Source organism: Lissotriton vulgaris, chromosome 12 (genome assembly GCF_964263255.1).
Source record: "Lissotriton vulgaris chromosome 12, aLisVul1.2, whole genome shotgun sequence".
Classification (NCBI taxonomy): Eukaryota; Metazoa; Chordata; class Amphibia; order Caudata; family Salamandridae; genus Lissotriton; species Lissotriton vulgaris.
Genome location: NC_141700.1, coordinates 32,733,529 through 32,756,509, shown reverse-complemented (window position 1 = coordinate 32,756,509; position 22,981 = coordinate 32,733,529). Strand labels below are relative to the sequence as shown.

The following is a 22,981-nucleotide window of genomic DNA, read 5'->3' as shown; positions in this document are numbered from 1 at the left end:
AGCACGCCAATTCACCCATTTGTTCTGAAGCACCATGAGAAAAGGCCACAGACAATGCAGACCCAAGGAAATCAGGGCAGGGCATTATAGTAAACATACTAATTCTGGAGAGCTACAATTACAAGTCGTTTCTCTAAAAAAAAAATTAAAGGAGAACTTTCATAAGCTAAGAGAAAAGATTGCTTAGGGAAGTCTGCATTTTTTGAGAACCTGTTGGGGTGTCAAAAAGCAGACAATATTGGTTTTAAAGTGTATGTTTTGATCACATAGTGACAGCAAGAGAATTTAAGACAGGAGTACTGCTAAGTAAAGCTGCAACAGCAGAAGTCTTTGAAACAGAATGCGTTCTGGGAATCTCTGTAATCAAATGATTACCATACAAAATCCTATGCAAGAGACTGTGGAGTGAGCTACAGCTTGTTTAAGAACTGGAGCCCAAGCACAAGACAGAAACAATTCATTTGGTAACTTTAGATCTTTTGTGTCATCTAATTGAGGCTACCATTGCAATGCAATTGGAAACCTCTTACAGCAGGCTTCAGGCTGAATGGTAAGGCTTTAGTCTATGAACCTGGGTTAAAACTGCAGGCATTTCCAAAGTAACGACTGAGGTGAAATGTGAACAGGCACCCAAAAACTTTATCGATTCATAGTTGGAATAAGGTGAAAAGTGTAAATGAAAGTTAAATAAGAAATAAGTAAATTTGCTAGGGGAAAATACTGTATTACATTTTTACAGAAAGCTTTCGAAAGAGGGTTAAATAATTATTTTTGTTCTGTTTAACAAAAGAATGCCAAAAACACTCTGCAGGTACAACCAGTGATTGTTCGGGAGCTTTGGGGAGGCACATAGAAATCCATGCATTACATGAGCATCTTTAACAGGGTAGTATGTAGGAATTGTGGGGCAAGAGAAGTGAGAGGTTCAGAGGGCATTGGGGTGATTGCTAAATTGCTTGCTGGCTTTGGTTTACAAATTACTAAAAAGTCACAGGCAGAGACAGAAAATCACAGAAGTACTGTGTGTAGCCACTCCACTTTAGTACTGAGTTACAAATGGATAAGAATTCTCCATAGGACCTCAATCCGGCAGCTTCGGACAGAGGCACTGCAAGACAAAGGCTTTCACCTCAAAGTCCTTTGGGGGTTACAAGGGTATTTTGACATTAATAGGGGTAATGCATCATCTTGGACTGAAGATCGGGAGGTTATGAAAGTTGTACTAGAGAGTGTGAGCATCAGAGGGGCATATAGGGTTAGAAAGCAGCTATAGTGCAATATTATGCACATCTAGGACTGCATCAAGTAGGTTGGGATGCATGGTACAGCACAAGACTCCTGAAGCAGACTTGATTAATTTAAAAGTAAATGGGGTGAGCTAATAGCTGCGTTTGATAGTTGCACACAGTAGTTTTACCGCAAGGGGCACAAATCTGTGAGGATGAGGTCATGGCTCTCAAAGAATAGAACCCTGATCAACCCATAGTATAAGTCAGGGAGAAAAGGGAATCTATGATGTGTCCAGGAAGCTATAAATGAGGTGTTTCTGGACTTCCTCCACAGAACAGTGGGGATCTTCCAGACTAGGGACTCGCCTGGTAGACAGATGGCTTAATACTTTTAATACTATATTTGCCTCAGCGATGCAGATATAAGTTAATGGAGTGTTTGTAGTGTATTGAAGGGGGTCAGAAAGTCAATTACTTTCTAATCGCTCCTACCAAATGGCCTGGATTATGTGTTTCTCTCATCTGGGTGAATACGAGGCAAAGAGTGCACTTCGATATAATGAGGGTACCGAATAAGAAAGGTGGACTGACCTCCTGCATTTAGAACACTACTCTCGGACATCCCAGATGCAACATTTGTCTTTTTGGAATGATGACCCTCCTCATAAAGAGAAAATATCACTATCCAGATGCCATACGAATGGTTGGGAGTCCAGGAACAGGGAACGTAATGGCACATATGTCAAAAATCTGGGATGGGTCATGCATAAAGTTCTACGGGTTACCCCATTCCATAGTTGTGTGCCCTTGCAGTGGCTAACGGCATTGATTGCCGTGACAGAACTACAAATGCTTTTAAACATTGAAGATTAAAGAGAAATTCAGGTATCCTTGGGTAAATTCCTTGCCCACTCCAGGTTGGCAACTTAGGTTATGAGACTGGAGCGGGTTATGCTCACAACAGATCCAATTAGAAAGTGTGGGCAATATATTTCATCGCCTTATAGAGCCTCAAGAGGATGATGTCAAGTGAGCCAGCTCCATATTAGATACCAACGGCAGAGAATTGTCAGACCCTTGAACTGATGTAGAATGAAGCAGAGTGTTTGCTCACACCACAGAAAGCAAAAGTAGTGTTAGATTCAAAATGTTCGACTACGCTGTTGAATAAAGCAAAATGGATGAATGTAAGATTCAAACGTACGCAACAGCAATATCTATATAGTATGTACCACATTTTATTAATCACGCATTAGAACTACCCATATAAACCTGAGGTGTGGCCCAGATGCAGGAAGTTCACACGGACCTACTACGAGAGTGGTTCATAACCTTCTGACTTCTGTGGAACCCCACTTAATCAATATTATAAGCAGGGATCCTCACCTAAGCAGATTATAAGATTGGAACCTTAAAGCAATAAACAAAATACTGAGGAAGTGTACATCAAATGCACATTTTTTTTTTAATTGCCAAGCAAAAACATATGCAGAAATTAAACTTAATTTTAATCTGAAGGTGGCAGTATTTCAAAAATGTTGTTTTATTTCTAAAAGATGAAGTGATGTGCATGCTCTTTCTTTTGGTGTTTGCCAGTGCTTCTATTGGGGCCAGGAGTCATCCGTTCTAGATTAGATTTGCTGTACTACCACAAATCAAGGTAAGGACACTAACTTAATTTTTAGCCGCTAATTTCAAATTCCTTCACACATTTTCATGTGTATATACATTCCTTAATCTGCTAATATTAATTCATTTTCTAAACATCCCGCCCCCACCGCCCAGGCAGAGCGGACTCCCAGGGTTCCACAAACTACAGGTTAAGAATCCATAACATATGATGTTTTTGTACTAATGCAACAGGGTTCTGGGAGGCAACAATGATAAAAACCAGGACACCAAGGGGAATAGGCAAAAGTGCTCCCTCGGGCACAGCACCCTCGGACTACATCAAAACCTAAACAGAAAGAAACTATGATTTAGATTCTTAAGTTTGTGTGTACTTCCGGCAAAAAAAAAAAGAGTACTGCTACACATGTGTTGCTCCCCACTGGCCCAATTATAGTCGAGTGCAAAAACAAGCATTTGCAATGCGATAGGGCTCGCATTTAGGTGAGTTTGAGCTATTGGCATTGTAAATGACAATGCCTTTTATTTATGTTTTGGTTTTTAAAACATAAATAAAAGTCATTGTCGTTTACAATGACAATAGCTTAAACTTGTGTAAATGCGAAACCTATTAAATTGCAAATGCTTGTTGTTACTGGGGGACAGTTTTGCAGCAGTGCTGCTATATCGCCACCCTGTAACAACAAGGCAAGACCTATTGGATTTGTTAATGCCATTTTGAATGTGCATTTGTTTAAAACAAAACATTTATCCAAAACCAGGATTGCTCGGGATTACAGTACAATCTGTTGAAATGACGCTGAAGAGATCCGGTGGAGTTGCTTCCTTATATGAAGGCAGTGTAACATGGAATTCCGCGAAGCAGCAAACAGTGTTTTTCTTATGCCCCATTTGCTGCCCTGTGGTAATAAATGTCTGAATATGCGTTTATTGGCACACTTGCTATAAGTAACGTGATATTGGCCCACGTTTATTTTCTCTCACATGGAATAGCTGGTAATATAAGTTCATCTCTAACTTTGTAGGCTGACGTTGGAGCAAATGTTTGCTTTCGCTTGGCAACACTCTGTGTTTGAGACATCATAAAATATGTGGCAGCCTCCTTCTGACCGGCTGCCTCATAGCCGGATCTCTACTCACAGTGAGTAAAGCGAGGGACCAATCAGTGTCCTGGGTGTGAGTCAACTGAGTCCTATCAGATGCCATGATGCAACCAATGGTCTCTTAGGGTACAGACAATGAGGCGTGAGGCCTTCGTCACCAGGCTGTGTACACATTAGAACAAACCCTAAAAACTGAACATCGAATAGCAGAGGCACTCAAGGCGAAACTAGAACAGGTCCAAAAAGAAACACATATACAAAATCATTTACTTCTGAAAAACACCCAAGCCTCCAAGGCAGATGTGAGAAATAGTATATCTGCTAAGAGCCCAGCTGTATGAGTTCATAGTGTTAAGTTTTGTAAATTATCCAACCAACATTTACCATATTCAAACCAGGCCTACAGAGGCATTCATGAGAACTTGATGGACAAAGAACATTTCTCTAGTGGTCATCTAACATACACAAATTCTGTTTTCAGAAAATATATATAGTGAGTTAATCCGACCTCCCGAACACAGACCAACTTGGCAAGGGGCAAATCTGTCAAAAAACATTCACAAACAATTCGTTTTTTAGGTCTCGCTATTATATCCCGCAGGGATTAATAGAGAGCATATGAGAGGCGAAACAAACTCTTGACCAAGCGCAGATTACGTGCAGTTCATGTGATGCACTCATGTGATACGCACGCCCACGTCAAACCCATCAGCCTCGCACCCATTTGCTCCCCAAGCCAGGCATCAGAAGCATCAGACTTGAAAGGAATCCCTTCCGCTCCCCCGCCTCTCCCCCCGCCACACCAGGCATGCACAAACCACCATTGTCGCATCATCGCATCAGACACGCCACAGCAATGCAGAGAGCTTCAAACTTCAAAGGAATGCTCTCCCCCGCACCCCACAGCGATGCCAAGAGCTTGTTTACTTTAACACCATTTCCTCATCTTTCTCGCTCTTATGTCTCCTTTCTCTTATCCCTCCTCTCTGCTCTACACAAGAAACGCCATACTTTGATGAAGCTGAGCCTGCTCATAATATCAGCGCAGCGATTATATCATCTATTCATCCAGGCTGTTTGCAGGCCGTTTCATAAGCCTCTTGACTTCGACCTACAGATCAATAACTCCCTTATGCAGAAAGAGGCTCAAATGAGGCTTTCTTTCCAGGTGGTCAACGGAAACCCGGAATGTCGTATTTCTTTTGATTTTGCTCGAGTTAGCAGTGAAATATTAAAAGAGCCCTGCTTAGACCTCCGCGCTATCTTCAGTCTAAATATTTTATAACAAAAGTTCAGCGGACTCTCTCAGTTCGCATGTCAGGCCAATCTGCCGTGAAGGCGCCGAGTTCTTCATATTGCGCGCGAAAGATAACCTTGATGGGGTACACTTATCGGAAGCAGAAAAGAGCGTTTGTTTTGTCTTCGTTCCTAGAAAAAAGTCTTACTTTAGTATTCCTCCTGTTTGCTTCTGCAGCACATTCTGCAATAACGCGAGAAGACCAATGCAATAGCATCACCCGTATCTGAGTTCCTATTTCAAGGACAGTGTGAGTGAATGGTGATAGACGTCTACATTGCAGGGGGATTATGTAATCGCTCATTGATTCTCTGTCTCCCGATTTGATTCACCCCTTGAAGACAGCGAAGTGGCATTTATTCTACAAATTCGTGTTTAATTAGTGTGTGCGCCTTCTCCAGTGGCACCTCAAAAACCCACCCACTACTTGTTGGTTTTCTTTTTGAGGCACCTGCTCCGCAGCCAGGAGGGTTAAACGTGGCAGGCAACAACCGTGTCCATCCGCCTCAGCCGCTATATATATATATATACACACACACACACACACACACACACACACACACACACACACCCACACACGCACACACACACACATACACACACAGCACCTCCTCCGCGTGAGGCTACTCGTGGACAAATCTCGAATGCGATCTTCGGAAGGAAGGAAATTGGATATTTTGGGTTCTTTATGACATCTAGCCACTTTATTTCGTTCCTTCTCCTTTGCAGAAGCATTTTGTACAGTCTATTGACAAGGAATGTCTAGGAACGCACACGCCAGTTTTAATTTATGTGTTTTTTATTTTTCCATAATGAATCCAAAGGGGATTTTTGGTGTGCAGAAAAGTCGAAGGGCAAAAACCCTCTTAACTATATTTAATCCTTGCGAGTATAACGGATTTTAATTTACACAAAAATGAAGAACCGGAGTAGGAAGTGGAATTGTAGTCAATTGGAATCATTTCCCCACAAAATAAACATTCTAAGCACACTCGAATCACAGACAAATACCTCGATTTATGCTGTCAGCGGCCAATTACATCTGGTTTTAAAAACGAAACTGTCAAGGTTAGTGCTGAACATGAATTTTAGTTCTATTGGCTCATAAAAGTTCGTATTGTAGTAAAACTAAACTTCGGCAGGTCCCTGCCACTGAAAACAACTGAACTCCGGTGAATACGTTTTATATAATTTCAGATCCATAATTCCAGTATGTTGACATGAAGCCGCTTCGTAGCGCTAAGTTCCTCCTTGCTATCATTAAGAGGCGGGGTGACTGAAAGTTACGGCATCATTAAATACATTATATTTTACTACAAAAGTGATGTTATTGACAGAGAACTGAGCAAAACTGTGGTACGAAGCGCTATAAAACCATGTAAATACTATTGTTCCCGTTTCCAACAAAACACAATATTACAGCAGATTATAAATCTGGGATTTTTTTCTGCAACCTTAAGTTACACTCACACCTTATACACTTTATGGTGCTTTTGTGTGCCTGGGGTAAGCGCGTAAAAATAAAAAATGTTTAACTCCCATAAATATAACGGGAAACGCAAATGTTTTAGAGTCAGAATATTAGTGCCACAATAAAATACTTCAAGACACTGAAATAGAAGCGAGAGACTGCTGATTATTTAGCTAAATACATTCACGATAATTTTCCAGACAGATTTCTTTTATTTTTTGTAAAAAACACAGAGTTAACACAATGGTTCTTTTTTTGTGAAAGGCCTGGCCGTAGGGGATTCCTCTCTCAGGGATTTAAACATTAATATTACTTACATGGGAGGTGATTTATAGCCCAGAACAGGAAGAGCACCCCACGTTTTGCATTAAATGAGGCTCGGGTTGGTTTCTGCTGTTCTAAATCTGGGGCTGTTGAGTAAAAGGCCTCCTAGGCCACGCGGTGAGGTATGTGAGCCGAGCCCTGTCACGGAAATGTGTACAAGCACAGAACGGAGCGCTTCTGCTCGTTAGAGGCGATTTATCTTATGATCAGGGGCCGCTACTACATTTCATACTTTCACTGTTTAACTTTTTAGGCAGCACGTGCTTCACTTTGTGTGGAAAAAAATAATACGATAAGTTTTAAGAAATAAGCACATGCATATATATAATTTTTGGTTTAGATTGGTCTCCGCACCGTACCACTTTAATGCGAGTAACGCTGCCTTCAACCTGCTCACTATACATAAAGAACTACCCAGAATTGCCAAGAGTGGGGTTACACCCATCCCAGGATGCTGGCTTTACTTGCTAGTAGCCGCCCCAAACACACTGAAATTGCACTTTATTATAGGAAATGTACAGACAGACTCCACTCGATCCTCTAAGCAAGCATCGCTGGAGCACTTTAAACAGCCTTTTGATGCCCCGCTATTTTACGATCTATTGTGAAGTTCTAAAAGCATAAAGTTCCTTTCCTGTGTTTCTTACAGTTCTAACCAAGAATGTAGGGGCTGGGAAGGTTAATTGATAGAATGAATGCATAAATAAGTTGTTGCTTGCAAGTCACTGCTAGCGTATCTTCCGCTCCTGTCTTTATTTTTAGCTCTTCTTGTTCTTACTTTAAAACCCACCCATACTCCTCACACCATAATATTATTGCTGGCAGCTGCTACGCATAGCCCCATATTCCTTCCACGAACTAAGCTTCTTCTCTTATTCCTATTTGCTTTCTATAACCTTCCTCCATTTTTGCTTCCTTTTTAGAACCCCATGCTCCAATCCTTTCTTAGTGTAACTGCCCTCTTCAGCCCTACTTTTTTCACTGTTCTGCGTGCATTTCCCTCCTCGCTATCTTCTGCTCCAGTATTTTTACTCTCTCCTTGTCCTTACTTTATAACACAACTGCACATCTCACACCATAATATCTTTGAATATATGATTATACCACGATTTCAGTTACCACGCATGGCTTTACCACGCGAATTTTACCTCGCAAGTGGCTTTACCACGCTGGTATTTACAACGTAGCATTTTACTACGAGTAGAAACGTCTTACCTGCACGTCTTTCTCCACGAGCCCTTACTTCCATCCTCCTTTGAAACAAGCGTCAAAACACGTATACCAAAATAAAAAAAGGACTGCTTTTTTGACGTACACGGCACGTCTTTGGGGGAGGCTCTTTCCTCTTTCTTTTAAATTTATGTTCGTTTTTTTTTTAAAGTAACCTGCTTGTTATTTTTTTGGGGGGGAGACCCCCCCCAGCCCCCCTCCCTCTGCCCCCTCATGCCCACGCAGATCGACTTCAAGGAATACCACGTCTCCCCCCTAGCCCGTGGTAAAGACGTTGTGGAAGGCACCCTGCGTGGAAGGCACCCTGCGTGGTAAGTGTCACGTGGTAAACGTGAGTAGTGGTAATGCCTTCGTGGTAAATGATGTTTCCCAATATCTTTGCTGGCAGCAGCTGTTATAATCTTGTTAACTGTGTAGCTCATATTGAATACAACTTTTACACAATCACTCTATCAATCTATCGCCCTCACTCAATCTATCGCCCTCCCTCCATCAATCTATCGCCCTCCCTCCATCAATCTATCGCCCTCCCTCCATCAATCTATCGCCCTCCCTCCATCAATCTATCGCCCTCCCGCCATCAATCTATCGCCCTCCCGCCATCAATCTATCGCCCTCCCGCCATCAATCTATCGCCCTCCCGCCATCAATCTATCGCCCTCCCGCCATCAATCTATTGCCCTCCCGCCATCAATCTATCGCCCTCACTCCATCAATCTATCGCCCTCCCTCTATCAATCTATCGCCCTCACTCCATCAATCTATCGCCCTCCCTCTATCAATCTATCGCCCTCCCTCTATCAATCTATCGCCCTCCCTCTATCAATCTATCGCCCTCACTCTATCAATCTATCGCCCTCACTCTATCAATCTATCGCCCTCACTCTATCAATCTATCGCCCTCACTCTATCAATCTATCGCCCTCACTCTAACTATCTATCGACCACAATCTGCAATAAATTAAGGCAAAAACTGAATTATGGCATGAATTTGAAGAATAGTTTTTTCATCGTACCCCTGATTCAATGTTGGTGAAACCTGAACTGCTCATGAAGCTGCATTTTTTTAAATGATATAATAGGTTTTACTTGACACAAATTTCCCTCTGCTATAATAGAATGTATGGCATGCACGGTGTTCTAATGAATAAAAACCAATAAATACATTTACAAAAAATCCTGCTGCTAACAGAGTGAGTGAGCAGACAATGCAGGAATTTACTGGACTAAACAGGCAAATTGCTTTTCATGAATACAGCAACTCTTCAATTCAAGGGTCTAAGGCACGGACCAAACTCCAGGAGCTGCAAAAGGAAGCACCATGCAGCGGAGTTGTTAAAATAAGTACACAGCATAAGGTAAACGAATAATACATGAACTGAGCATAAGGGATTATTTTAAAAGCAACAAATTATTCAGAATACATACCAAAATTCACGGTTGCCAGCCACATTGTCCAAATTGAAACCATCCAGTTCAGGTCCCATTTCAACAAGAAACCGGGCCAAATTGTCAGCAGTTTCTTTTGTTTCAGCATCAACTGCAAACAAAGAAATACCACCTCTATCTATTAACATGTCCTAGGTTAATCAGTAAACATGCAATGTACCTAAGGGTTAGTCTTGAACGGTCAAGAGAAGAGGTTGTGCCTCAAAAACAATATTAATGCAGCCCCACCAGGTAGGATAAACGCTCCAGTTTGATATTTAGCTATTAGTTATACATTTCCTAGACTCTGGCTGCAAGAGGTAAATTAAAACTGCAAGCCATTAAAAAAATAAAAAAAAATAAAACATTTTTTACATTAATATATTAAATAAGGATTCCTTTTTTTCATTTAATATCCCTCTCTATGTTTTTTTGCCGATCTGTAAACGGGCTGGATTATTGATGCTTTGTCAACACAAACCTCACTCAATCATACTGTTGGCCTGCAAAATTTGGGCAGCCCCAAAGATGTTGCGAGACATTGGAGACCACTTTCGACAATGAATGTGGTTTAGTTGCTTCAATTAATTGTAATTTAACTGACAATGCACAGTGAATTAAGGACATTAATGTAACCAGTTTTTGAGAAAATTAGACAAACTTCGCAAGACTACTCTGCAGAGTGATATGCCTTGCACAGCTTTCTACGTAGATTGATGCCAAAGATCAGGGACTATTACGGGTATTCATCTTTCAGTCACAAAACTCATCTTGTTAGATACAAAATGAATATTCTTACCGGCACATGCATATGAGTTTTACTACTCTTATTGCCTACCTTTAAATAGAATTATTTTTTCTTTTTGAAGATTGTAGTCTGAATTGACAATGAAGTGGTATTTATTATCATATACAGTATCAGAGTTGCTAAGCCTACCACCTCCTAGAGGAAGTCTCGACTGCTTGTTCTCACTAACGAGAAAGTACCCAATTCGAGTATCTTGGTTAACTAGCTGGGAGGAGATTTGGCCTAGTGGCTAGAGCTGCAGACTTCGAAACCATGGAGCCCAGGTTTGAAACCTGGCTTTGGTGCTTGACTTAACGTCATGGAATTCTGAACAAATCACTTGATCTACCTTGGACTATGTTGCTTTCTAGCTAGGTTTATGCTACATAAATACCAATACATACACACAACTTAATCAATCAATCAATCAATCATAACATTTATAAAGTGCACTACTCAACCTTGAGGGTCTCAAGGCGCTGGATGAGGGGTGCTGCTACTGCTCGAATAGCCTGGTCTTGAGTAGGCTCCTGAACGTAAGTAGGTCCTGGGTCAGCCGTAGGAGGATGGGGAGGGTGCTCCAGGTTTTGGCAGTGAGGAGGGAGAACGATTTGCAGACGGTGGTCGCTCTTCGGATTCGGGGAACGGGGGTGAGGGCAGCGAAGTGGAGATGGCGGTTCGGGTGTAGAAGGTGAAACGTCGGTTGAGGTATGCTGTTCTGGTGTTGTGGAGTGATTTTTGAGCGTGAGTGAGGAGCTTGAAGGTGTTCCTCTTGTTGACCGGGAGCCAGTGCAGGTCTCTCAGGTGGGGTGTGATGTGGCTGCGGCGAGGGATGTCGAGGATCAAGCTTGCGGAGGCGTTCAGTATGCGTTTGAGTCGTTTCAGGAGTTTGGCCGAGGATCCTGCGTAGAGGGCGTTACCGAAGTCTAACCTGCTGCTGACGAGGGCCTGGATGACCGTTCTTCTTGTTTCAGTGGGGATCCACCTGTAGATCTTGCGGAGCACGAGGAGGGTGTTGAAGCAGGAGGACGAGACGGCGTTGACTTGCTCGGTCATGGAGAGTGTTGAGGCGAGGATGAACCATAGGTTGCATGCGTGGTCGTGGGTGTTGGGGCTGCTCCCAGTGTGGTCGGCCACCAGGTGTCGTCCCACGCCGAGGGGGTGGAGCAGAGTAGGAGGACTTCCGTCTTGTCTGAGTTCAGTTTCAGACAGCTGTTAATCATCTAATCGGCGATGGCTTTCATTCCTTGGTGGAGGTTTGCTTTGGCGGTGAGGGGGTCCTTGGTGAGGGAGAGGATCAGCTGGGTGTCGTCGGCGTAGGAGATTATGTTGAGGTTGTGCAGTCGGACGACGTGAGCAAGTGGTGCCATGTAGATATTGAACAATGTCGAGCTGAGGGATGATCCTTGGGTACGCCGCAGATCTCGGTGGCTTCGGAATGAAAAGGGGGGAGACGGATGCTCTGGGTTCTGTTGGAGAGGAAGGAGGTGGTCCAGTCCAGTACTTTGTCACTGATCCCTGTGTTGTGGAGGCGTGCGAGTAGGGTGCGGTGGCAGACCGTGTCAAAAGCGTCTGACAGGTCCAGGAGAATTAAGGCCGCAGTTTCGCCGTTGTCCAGTAGGATCCTGATGTCACCGGTGGCGGTGATGAGGGCAGTTTCGGTGCTGCGGTGCTGGGACGGGTCGAGGATGCTATTCTCCTCGAGGTAGCATGTAAGTTGTCTGTTGACGGTCTTTTCGATGACCTTCGCCGGGAGCAGGGAGATAGGATGGAAGTTATTGAGGTCCTTGGGATCAGCGTTTGGTTTTTTGAGTCAGGCGTTGATCTCTGTGTGCTTCCAGCTCTCCGGGAAGGTCGCGGTCTTGAAGGAGATGGTGATGGTCTTGAGGAGATGGGGTGGGATAGTGGCGCTGGCTTTGTTGAAGATTTTGTGTGGGCATGGGTCTGATGGAGAACTGGAGTGGATGGTGTTATTTTGATGGTGTTGTCATCGTTTATGTTGGTCCAGGTGAGCAGGGGGTTGGTGAGTAAGGTGGCCGTGAGAACTTGAGTGCAACTGTACTAGTCTCCCAGGGATATTAGTGTAAGGCAAAAGGACCAACACAGGACAATGCAGAGTAAGCACTGACCGTCCCAAGAGCCCAAGAAATGGCCTCAGACGTGCTCTGCAGGATCTGATGAAAGTTAAACAGTTGATTCCCTTTTGGCTCCCAATGTTCCGTATTTTGTTCTGGACATTCAAGGTAAAATAAGCACATGCAATGAACTAACTGAGCTCAACCATCATCATGAAGTTGAGCACGACTGATGGCAAGGAGTAGTCTGGTCAGAGGTGTGCGACTAGATAAGGCTATTGGGAAATGGACAATTCCTGAATCCTGGCCTGAAGGAAGAGGCGTACCCCGAAGGGAGAGGTACACCCAGATGCCATTTTTCTACTTTTTTAGCCCTGAAGCAAACTCCTCTCCCTCATATGAAATATCCAAACATATTTTACGCTTCTTGAATGATTTTTAGTCTAAAAAGTAAATAACAGAAATATATTTGTGCTTCATTGACTTGTTGCCCCTTCGAGATGCACTAATCTAGCATAATGATTAAGTCAAGTCAAGGACATTTGTATCGCGCACAAATCACATCCGGGGAGTCTCATGGCGCTTGCAGACGGCTTTGACAAGAGAAACAGGTGGCTTAATTTGCAAAAAGCCAGGTCTTTAGCTTCTTGCAAAAACAGCTGTGTTCAGGGATGATGCAGAGATTAAGAGGCATTTTATTCAATGAAGCGGGGGCGAGAAAAGAAAACGCGCGACCTCCGTTTCTAGAGGTTTGTATTCTCAGGGGCGCCTTGTCGTGACTCATTACTAGATCTGAGTTCTCTTCGAAGCTGATACCATCTTAGCTTTTGAGACCAATATTTTGGACCGTCTCCGTACATGTGTTTGTGGACCAAGCATAGGAATTTAAAGAGAATTAGTTTTTTCACCGGAAGCCAGTGAAGGCTTTTTAAACAGGGGGCCGATGAGGATCTTCGCGGAAGATTGAGAATCAGCCGAGCTGCAGTGTTCTGAGAACCTGGAGCCTATTCAGGAGATGTTTATTTATGGAGAACAGAAGCCCATTCCCATAGTCCATTCTATTTATGATTAAACCATGGGCTTGGGGTTTCCGGGCCTCGACAGGGATCCACTTAAAAACCTTCCTCAGGCTGCGCATTAGTCCAAAGCAAGTGCCCTCAATGTGATTAATTTGGTTTTTCATGGATAATTTGTTATCCATGTGGAAACCCAGGTTCCCGACTGATTCCTTGGGTGTTGGACAATTTCCCAGATTAGTTGGCCACCAGCCATTAGTCCAGTGTTCTGCAGCTTTGCCAAAAAGCATAATTTCTGATTTGCTGCCATTTAACTGAAGGTGATTGGCGTTCATCCATTTCTCAATATGAGTCAGGCAATTTTTGAAACGTTGTTTGGTTTCATTTGGATCTGGACCCAGTGTGATTAGAATCTGGGTATCTTCAGCATAGGACAGAACATCAAAGGCATAGTCTGATCACTCTGGCCAATGGTGTCATATAGACATTAAAAAGTGTTGGGCTCAAAATAGAGCCCTGCGGCACACCCATCTTACCGGGTCTTCACCTGCTATGTTTTTTGAATCTGGACAGCTGTTGTACGATCGGATAGGTAGCTAGTGAACCATTTTAGGGCGGTTCCTCTGACACCAATCTCCCACAGCCGTTAAATTAGAATGCGATGGGAGATGGTGTCAAAGGCCGCAGACAGGTCGAGCAGGACAAGAATGGTTCAGAGCCAAGATACCCTACTAAAGGTGATAGAGAACTCTACAAAACGTAAGTATAAGTGCACATTTCTTAAATGTCTGGTCTTACTATCTTTGGAGGGGCACTTCCTTTGCCATCTGGATTTCATTTTTCATTCCCCAAGACTTAAACACATACACACACAATACAACTGTACAGGGTGAACCTTTTTTATAATGTACATATAGACACATCAACAGGACAGACCTGTGGTTTACAAAATTAAATATGGTTAAAAAAAAATGACCAAGCGTCTTCATAATTCTTAAGCTACTGTGCATTAGTTAAAATACTTTATGCAGTCTTTTGAGAATAAAAACAGAAAATGAATTTTCATTTATTGAAAGAAATATATATATATATATATACCTGTGCCTGCCGATCTAGGTGTTCCACAAGGATCCTCCCTCTCCCCCACATTATTCAACCTCGTCATGGAACCGCTCGCCACCTTGCTCCAAGCTTCTAATGTCCAATTCCATATGTACGCCGACGACACACAACTGTACCTGAAGCTTCAATCTCCGGAAGATATCAAACATCTGAATTCCACGCTTATTAACACTCAATCTTGGCTAGCCGATAATCACCTCAAACTAAATGCTCTGAAAACTGAGTTCCTTCTCATCTCACCCCCGGCGAAAATTTCCACCACCCAAACATGGCTCAACAACCTAACAGCACTCAATGTCCAACCCACCATCGTGGACTCGGCGAAATCCCTAGGCATCACACTAGACGCCAAGCTCAACATGCAGCAGCACGTCAGCAAAGCCACAAAAGCAGCTAATTTCCAAATCAACACACTGAGGAAAATTAAACCCTTCCTCCCTACTGAAGACTTCCAAGACTTCCAAACTGCTGTACAAGCGTTAGTATTCCCTCGAATAGACTACGGAATTGTGGCCCTCAGCGGACTCCCGCTATCCACAACAGCACCCTTAAGAGCCTCCCTGAACGCTGCCGCAAGACTCATTACTGGCTCAAGAAAACATTCGCATATTTCCCCAGACTTAAAGTCCCTAAAATGGCTGCCTTTTGAAGCCAGAATACAACTAAAAATTGCAGTTATGACACACGCGGCCGTGCACCACAATGCACCCAACTACCTCGCTCAAAAGTTGTCTATATCAGGAGGTTCGAGATCCAATAGAAGCTCAAAAAATCTACTCCTGAAACCCAGTAGATTCCGGAAAGAGAAAACTTATAAGCGCTCCTTCTCAGGAATGGCACCCAGGATCTGGAATGCGCTCCCTCCTGAAACCAGGCGTATCTCCTCCACTGCACTCTTCAAGAAAGAGGTGAAAACCATCCTTCTGGCCAAGATCTCCTGAACCTTATAGGTGCTGGATCAGAGACTGCATTGCCTTGTGTCAATACTCACCTTGTCCTTTGGCACTATAACTCTACTTGATGGAGACACTACTACGCTACTTTCTTACAATATATGATATACGTTGGGTCACTGATTCACCCTCCCGGTTGCCCCCACTCAGTGCTCTCTCTATACTAAAACACTGGTATAAGCCTTCCACACACCCAAAGTGTACCTGAACACCTCTGTAGTGGGATCAATGACTTGTGCCGTCTTATAATACCTGTTTACCTGACTGTATATCAATATGTTTTATGTATGTTATTATTATCCTTTCATGTTAGTGACTACTACATTGCTCCCATTACCCCTGTTCATTCCTACTGCCCCTACCATGTCATTGTGAAGCGCTCTGATATCTGTAAGGATCTTGTTCGCGCTATATAAAACTATAAATAAATATATATATATATATATATATATATATATATATATATATATATATATATATATATATATATATATATATATATATATATTCTTATTCTACTGTACATCACTACCAATAATGCATCTGACATTTTCCTAGCCTGATGTTTCATTTAACAAAACTGTAAAGCGGATTAAGGAGAGCTACAAAAAGAGAGCTAACCAGATCTGGCAGCTAACAATAAGACTGGAAAACCATTGTGCCATTTGTGAGACATCAAGTGCTACTTGGGGCTGGCATGCAAACAATGTTGTTACTCTGCAACATATTAAGGAAACCCATTTATTTTGAAATAATGCATAGCAAATACAAAACACTTACGTTCTGATGCTCGTAACTGAGTCGATGGCTTGGATGCATCAATTATTTCAGAGACAAATGATTTTGGATTCTCTGTCCTTTCTGGCCTCTTGGAAGTGCAAGGTACATTAGAAACTGGCCAAGGTTCAGAAGACGGAGTCTGTTGTGATATTACACATGGTGGAAGCTCCATCTCAGTCACAACAGCGGCTGTCTTGGGAAGAGAAATCTTAACAGGAGATTTTTCAGAATCGGTCTGCGTCCCTTTGGTTAATCTCACTTTTTTCTTCTTGCGAACTGGGATGACTTTACGAAATCTTTTCTTTGCCGCTGCAATATTTCTTGCGAATATCATGGCTCTCACCGACTCATTTGCGAGATCTTCAGGAGACCTCTGGTATGCATTAGCTTGGACTTCTGAATCCCTTGTGGCTTGTTTCAACTTCTGCATTTCCAAAAGTTTTAACCTATAATATTTATACTCATATGTACTCTCATCAAACATAAACCTACAAGAAAACATGAGATGATAAATGATATAGAGGTTTACAGAGTTATCTACAGATTTTTCTAAGATACCAAGACAATGTTTTCTGTGGTGAATGACAGAGTGAGAGGGTTTCTAATATTTATTATACCAACAGTAATCAAACGTTATCCCCGCTCCAGCTGAAAAAAAGAGTTATAAGTAACAACAGTTTCAGGTCTGGTGAAATGTCACAACACCACATACTTTTGAATTATTTCCCTTACTAACTCTGGGAAACCTTGGTTATAACAAAATAGTTTTAATACAGTAACCTTTATTACTCACGTAACCAAGCCACCTCATCACTTGGGCCTTCCTTTTCTGGCCTATCTTTTGGATAGGGTGAATGGTTGTTCTTCATCAGCCACGCTTACAGGAGCACAAACACACACCACAACAGTACGCTTCAGTCTCTCAGGTTAGGTTATGTAGAGGCTGCAATCACTTACTGGTGCCGCCGACCTTGCAGTCAGCCTGAGACAAATTATGAAATTCTTCCAACTGGTGCCATGGTGTCCTGTTCTGCAGGGTCTTGGAACAATCCTAAGGACATTTGTCAATGTCAGAAGTTCTTGTATAGCGCAGCTTATCACTGTGAGGTCTCAAGGCGCTTGCAGCATAAGAAACCAGAAAGAGAAGTGACAAGAGAGACAAGGAGCTTAAAGAACACGGGGGTCCTACTTGGGAATGTCAATGTCAGGCCTAGGGTCATTAAGTATCTTATTCTAGTCAGGAATTTATGTAGAACAAACTACATTTCTGTAAATGATGTTTTACATGCCAACTGAAGAACATATCCTGGGTAGTCTGAGCTCATATGCAATCCCTTTCCATTATCCAGATTCCATCCCATTGATTAGAAATGGATATGGTGTGAATATTGGTACAAGGGTCAATGACAGCTGCTGGTCATAGTCGAATATACTACCAAATGCCTAGAAGCTTTTCCACTCTAGGGAACTAATGCATTGTGTGAGAAGGTGCCATCTTTCTTGGATTGGAATGCCCCCACTTTTTGCTGAACTGTTGATGTGCTTTTTTTTAATGTTCAAACTGTTTTATTGCATAGTTTATACAGTACACTGCTGTATGCGCCTACAACCTTGAGGCCGGCAGCGGTAAGGGCAATTCAAGAAAGAGGTAGCGAGCAATAGTACACAGCCTTTAACCGGCATCCCGGAGGCCCGGTGGCGTACAATAGCAGCAGTTGGTAAGTGTCCTGTAATCAACGCAACAGATATGTCAGCAGATGCACTACAGTAGAACAACTTTGTCATTTTTAGTCAGTTCCAAACATTAAACAAAACTGTGAGAGTATTTAGACACACTGAGGAGTGGAGTTCTGGGTCAGTGGTGTGTTATACGTATCAATGGACTGTCATTGGTATATATGAATATAATGGTGGTCTTGGTGAAACGCATTAGGCTGGTAAGTCAGGGCTATGCATATCGCCACAAGAGATGTCAAGCATTGTGAAGGTGGTACAGGGGTTCGGCGTAGCTATGGGTCCTGCATAGCGAATAAGAGTTTTGCGGCAGTGGCTGTGTACACAGTACTCATTGAACAACGTGTGGGGGTGCCCATGCAAGGTGGTGACATAGAATGTAACCCGAGGAGTAACATGTCGGGGCGGCCGAGAATGAATCGTGTAGGTGCCAGCCGGCAGTGTTCTGCGCTGCTGAGTCTGATTAGTGTAGCTAATCGCTAACATGTCCCTCCCCCGGGCCAGTGCTATCCTCGGCCTGGGCATGCAGATACTCGACCAGAGGGCCCCAAATATCCTTAGGTCGGGCAGAGACTGGTAACAACTCAGTGAAGGTGATGTGCTGTTCTTGGCAGTGTGTCATGTCAGCCAACCACTCCTTGAATTTAGGTGCCCTGCCTCGGCCCCAACGGCATGCAACTCGCCGCCTCGCCAATAGCAGTGCAGTATCCACTAATTTCCTGCAGGATTTTTGGGATGTGCGGCGTGTGCCCGAGCAGTGTGAGCAGCGGTTCGACTGATATGGGTACCTTCGTCATTGCAGCGAGAGCATCAGTTACCTGTTGCCAATATAAATGAACCGGAGGACATTCCCAAGCTAAATGCAGGAAGCCCGCGTGCTCGGCATGGCAGTGCTCACATCTGTCATGGTCAGCCAAACGAAATCTGTGTTTTTTTACCGGGGTGTAGTATAACTGCTGCAAGAATTTGTAGTGTATCATCTTAAGTCTGCTGCTAGCTGATATACGAGCCGTAAGGGCACAGCAGTATTGCCATTGCTCGTCAGTAAGTTCTGCAGCCAGGTCGGCGCTCCAACGCACTCGAGCCCCCGTCACAGGCATCACAGCGACCGATCGGAGCTGGCGATAAAGGCCAGAGACCAGATGCGCCCCGTCCTGCGAGCACAACAGATAGTGGAGCGGGAGAAGGATTTCAGGTTTATCTGGGAACGCAGGCAGAATGTCCTTCATCCCTTGACGCAGGCGTAAGTAGTAAAAGACATCGAGCGGAGTACGATCATGGGAAGCAAAGAACAGGTCCGCAGATTTAAATGTCCAGTTCGCAAACAGGTCACCCCAGCAAGCTATATGCAGCCGCTCAGAGAGTACACGAAAGCCTCGTTCCTGTAATAGGGCAAGGTTAGGATGGAACTCCAATGGCAGCTTAGGGGAGTATGGCAGGTCGCAGGACATTCTCCTGGCTATTCGGCGCCATGCGTCCAAAGTGCAGGAGATAGAAGTATTCGGCGTCTGAATTGATGACTCCGGGCAATGGAGCAGGTCGTTAAGTGGAATGGGATGCGCGATCCAGTCCTCCACCGCAAGCTGCTGCATGAAGGGCGTGGGAACCAGCCAGTGGTATGCATGTTGCGCCTGCGCGCATGGATAATAAACCTCGAGGTCTGGGATATCGAAGCCGCCCACATCATAAGGCTGGATTAACGTAGACCACTTCAACCGTGGGCTTTTGCACCACCAGAATCATCGACAAAGCTCCGATTTTAAGGTTTTAAAGAAAAAGGCAACCGGATAGTAGGGGATATTGAGGAAAAGGTATATTAAACGGGGTAGAACCACCATTTTAATAAGGGATGCTCTGCCCGCCCTGGAGAGCGGCAATGTGATCCATCAATCCACTGCAGCCGTAAGTTTCGTGATTGCTACGCCATAATTGGAGCGGAGTGTCTCATCTATTTCGCGCGAGATCTGTATGCCAAGGTAGCTGATAGTCTAGGGGGAAGTCGGTGACCGCAGCAGTGAGAGGGAAGAATTGTGACATGGACCAATTTATGCGCACCCCCGACATTCTGCCAAAGACTACAAATTCTCTTAATAAGGGATTAAGGTGTAGGTCAGGGTGTTTGATATAAAGCGTGATGTCGTCAGCATATAAGGACACATCGATTTGGCGCTGAAGGCATTGTATCGCACCATCTCGATGCAGCTGCCTGAGCCTACAGGCAAGGGGCTCGACCGCAATCGTGAAGAGTAGGGGGGACAGAGGGCATCCCTGGCATGTACCCCTGGTAATGTCAATGGGATGGGAGAGGCGACCGTTGAGGAGGACCCTGGCTGTCGGACGTGTGTAAAGTAACCGGACTCAGGAAATAAAGAGTCTGGGGAATCCCATGGATGACAGAACTGAAAACAAGTAAGGCCATTCAACAGAGTTGAATGCCTTAGTAGCGTCTAGAAAGACAGCCGCCACCGGTAAGTTGGGGTGGATCGTGCGCAGTAGAGAGAACAGGGTGCGTCGGTTGTGGGAGGTAGACCGGCCCGCCACAAAGCCAGATTGATCGGGCAACACAATCCTTGTCATGAGTAGGGAAAGCAGAGTGGCCAGAATTTTGGCAAGGATCTTGACATCGCAATTTAAAAGGGAAAGTGGGCGATAAGAGTTACACGAGCTGGGGTCCTTGTCGGGTTTCAATAGCGAGGTGATGACTACCTCTCGCATAGAGCTAGGGAGAATGCCATTGCTGAGTGACTCCTCGTACACCTCTCGGAGGACTGGGGCCATGATGTCTATAAAGACCTTATAGAACTCGGCAGGAATGCCATCTAGTCCAGGCGCCTTGCCATTTTTCAGCGACATAATGGCCTCACGGACCTCATCCAGCTCGAAGGGGGCCGCTAGGAAGGCTCTATCGCCATCGCTAAGCCAGCATAGTGCTACACTGCCTAGAAAGTCTGCGTAGGGTGGATCAGCTGTAATGTCTGTGGTGTAAAGTGTATGGTACTGAGAGGTAAAGGCACTGAGTAGTGCATCTGAATCCCTGATTGTGTGCTCCTGATCGTCAGTAAGTTCCAGGATGGTGTTGTGGTCCCGTGGGACACGCGTGAGCATCGCGAGGGCCTTCCCTGGTCTGTCTCCTCGCAAAACTTTCTAGCTTGCCAATGTTTACCCCGGAATTTTGCTTCCCTGAGAGCTTCCTCCTCATACTTGGATAATTTATCTCTGAACTCTGCATGTATTTCAGGGCTGTCATCAGTAACCATACGAAGCTCCAGAGCTCTGAGGTCCGTGTGTAGGGTATGAATAGTGTTCCGTATGTCCCAAAGAACCCCAAAACTTTTAGAGATACAGTATCCCCTAATGGTAACTTTGAAGGCCTCCCAGATATGTTCTACCGAGTCCACAGACCCTCTGTTCCTGGGGAAAAAAGCTGCAATTTCCTCCTCCAGTTCCGCTCGGAAAAGGTTGTCTAATAGTGCCGCCGGTTGCAACCGCCACCGCGGCCTAGGGTTATTCCATCCAGGGATGCGTGTATGTAGCAGGACAGGACTGTGGTCCGAGTATGTTCGTGGCAGGTGTGAAGTTCCCAGGACTTCGGGGATGACCTCTGCAGTGACAAGAAGTAGTCCAATCGTGCCCAGGTGCCCGTCTGCGGGGTGAAGTGTATGCCCTCCCTCACGTTGTGGTGCAAGCAACGCCATAAATCCACCAGGCCGCCCTCAGTGATGATGCCCGCTAATGCTTCCCTAGCCCTGGGTTTATAGTGGCTTACCCCATCCGCTCTATCCCAGTGAGGCTCCAATGCTTAATTAAAGTCTCCCCCCCAGACTATATGGCGGGATCCTATGTCCACGATTTTTCCCCAGAGTGTAGTAAAGAAAGCAGGTATGGCTAAGTTAGGAGCATAGCAATTAATGAAAGTAAAGGTGTCACGACCTAATCGCCCCCACAGCAGGACATAGCGCCCTTCACTGTCTATCGCTTCCCCGTACTTGTGAAACGGTACGGTACGTTTAAGGAGGATGGTGACACCCCTTGCGTATGTAGAGTAGGAGGAGAATATACGGGTACCGGCCCATTTACTTGCAAAGGCGGCCCCCACTTGTGGCGACAGATGAGTTTCCTGCAACATGGCAACATGGACATGGTGTCTGTTCAGATAAGCGAGCACATTTCGAAATTTCTTCGCATTGTTAAGCCCCCTGACATTCCATGACATGCAATTCAGTTGTGCGTCAGTTCCCAAGACCGCCATAGGTTGCGAAGCATAGTATTGTCCATCTCACTATTAACGACGTAACAGTCATTGTCCCATCAAAACTTCTCAATTCAACACAACATTTTGTGACATGACCATCCACTCTGTGTGTAAATCCTCCCTCCCCAACGTGCCCCATCCCCCCTTTCCCCACTGCATCCCAATCATGCCAGTAGCCATCATTCCCTCCCCCCATCCCTCCCCTCAACTGTAACATTTGTGCATTCAATATGGGGAACACCCGTAAGGGAAACAACATCAAGGGCGCACAAGCCACTACTCCCGCCATTGGCCTCCCGTGCTATACCGCCCTCAGTGGAGGCCAGGGCAGGGATCGTGGTCTTTAGGGTACATTACCACTGGAGAGAGCAGGCGAGTCTGTCCTGCAGTGTGATGTCCACCTCCCCCGTGGCTCCGAAGCAAGGGCCACAACTAAGTGGTCAGAGCGATTAGAAGAAGTCCGAACACATCAGGTTCATGCGCTCAACGTTCATTTGCTGCCAGGGATGGGTTTCCATCATCTAGGTCTGCCTCAGCATTGCGGTCACCCT

At 44.6% G+C, this 22,981-nt stretch overlaps 1 protein-coding gene across 2 annotated transcripts in view; it reads right to left on the bottom strand.

Moving 5' to 3' along the window:
• Window positions 1-22,981, bottom strand: part of LOC147673143 (uncharacterized) — a 166,849-nt gene that overhangs the window by 35,702 nt on the left and 108,166 nt on the right. For both annotated transcript variants that reach the window (XR_015302598.1, XM_086946888.1), the window contains exons 5-6: window positions 16,445-16,932; window positions 9,712-9,823 (exon numbers count right to left, since the gene is read on the bottom strand). Coding sequence is in view for 1 of the 2 variants with exons in the window: in XM_086946888.1 (XP_086803014.1) it covers window positions 9,712-9,823; window positions 16,445-16,932 (600 nt within the window). In the remaining variant the exon portion in view is untranslated. The remainder of the gene's footprint in view (window positions 1-9,711; window positions 9,824-16,444; window positions 16,933-22,981) is intronic.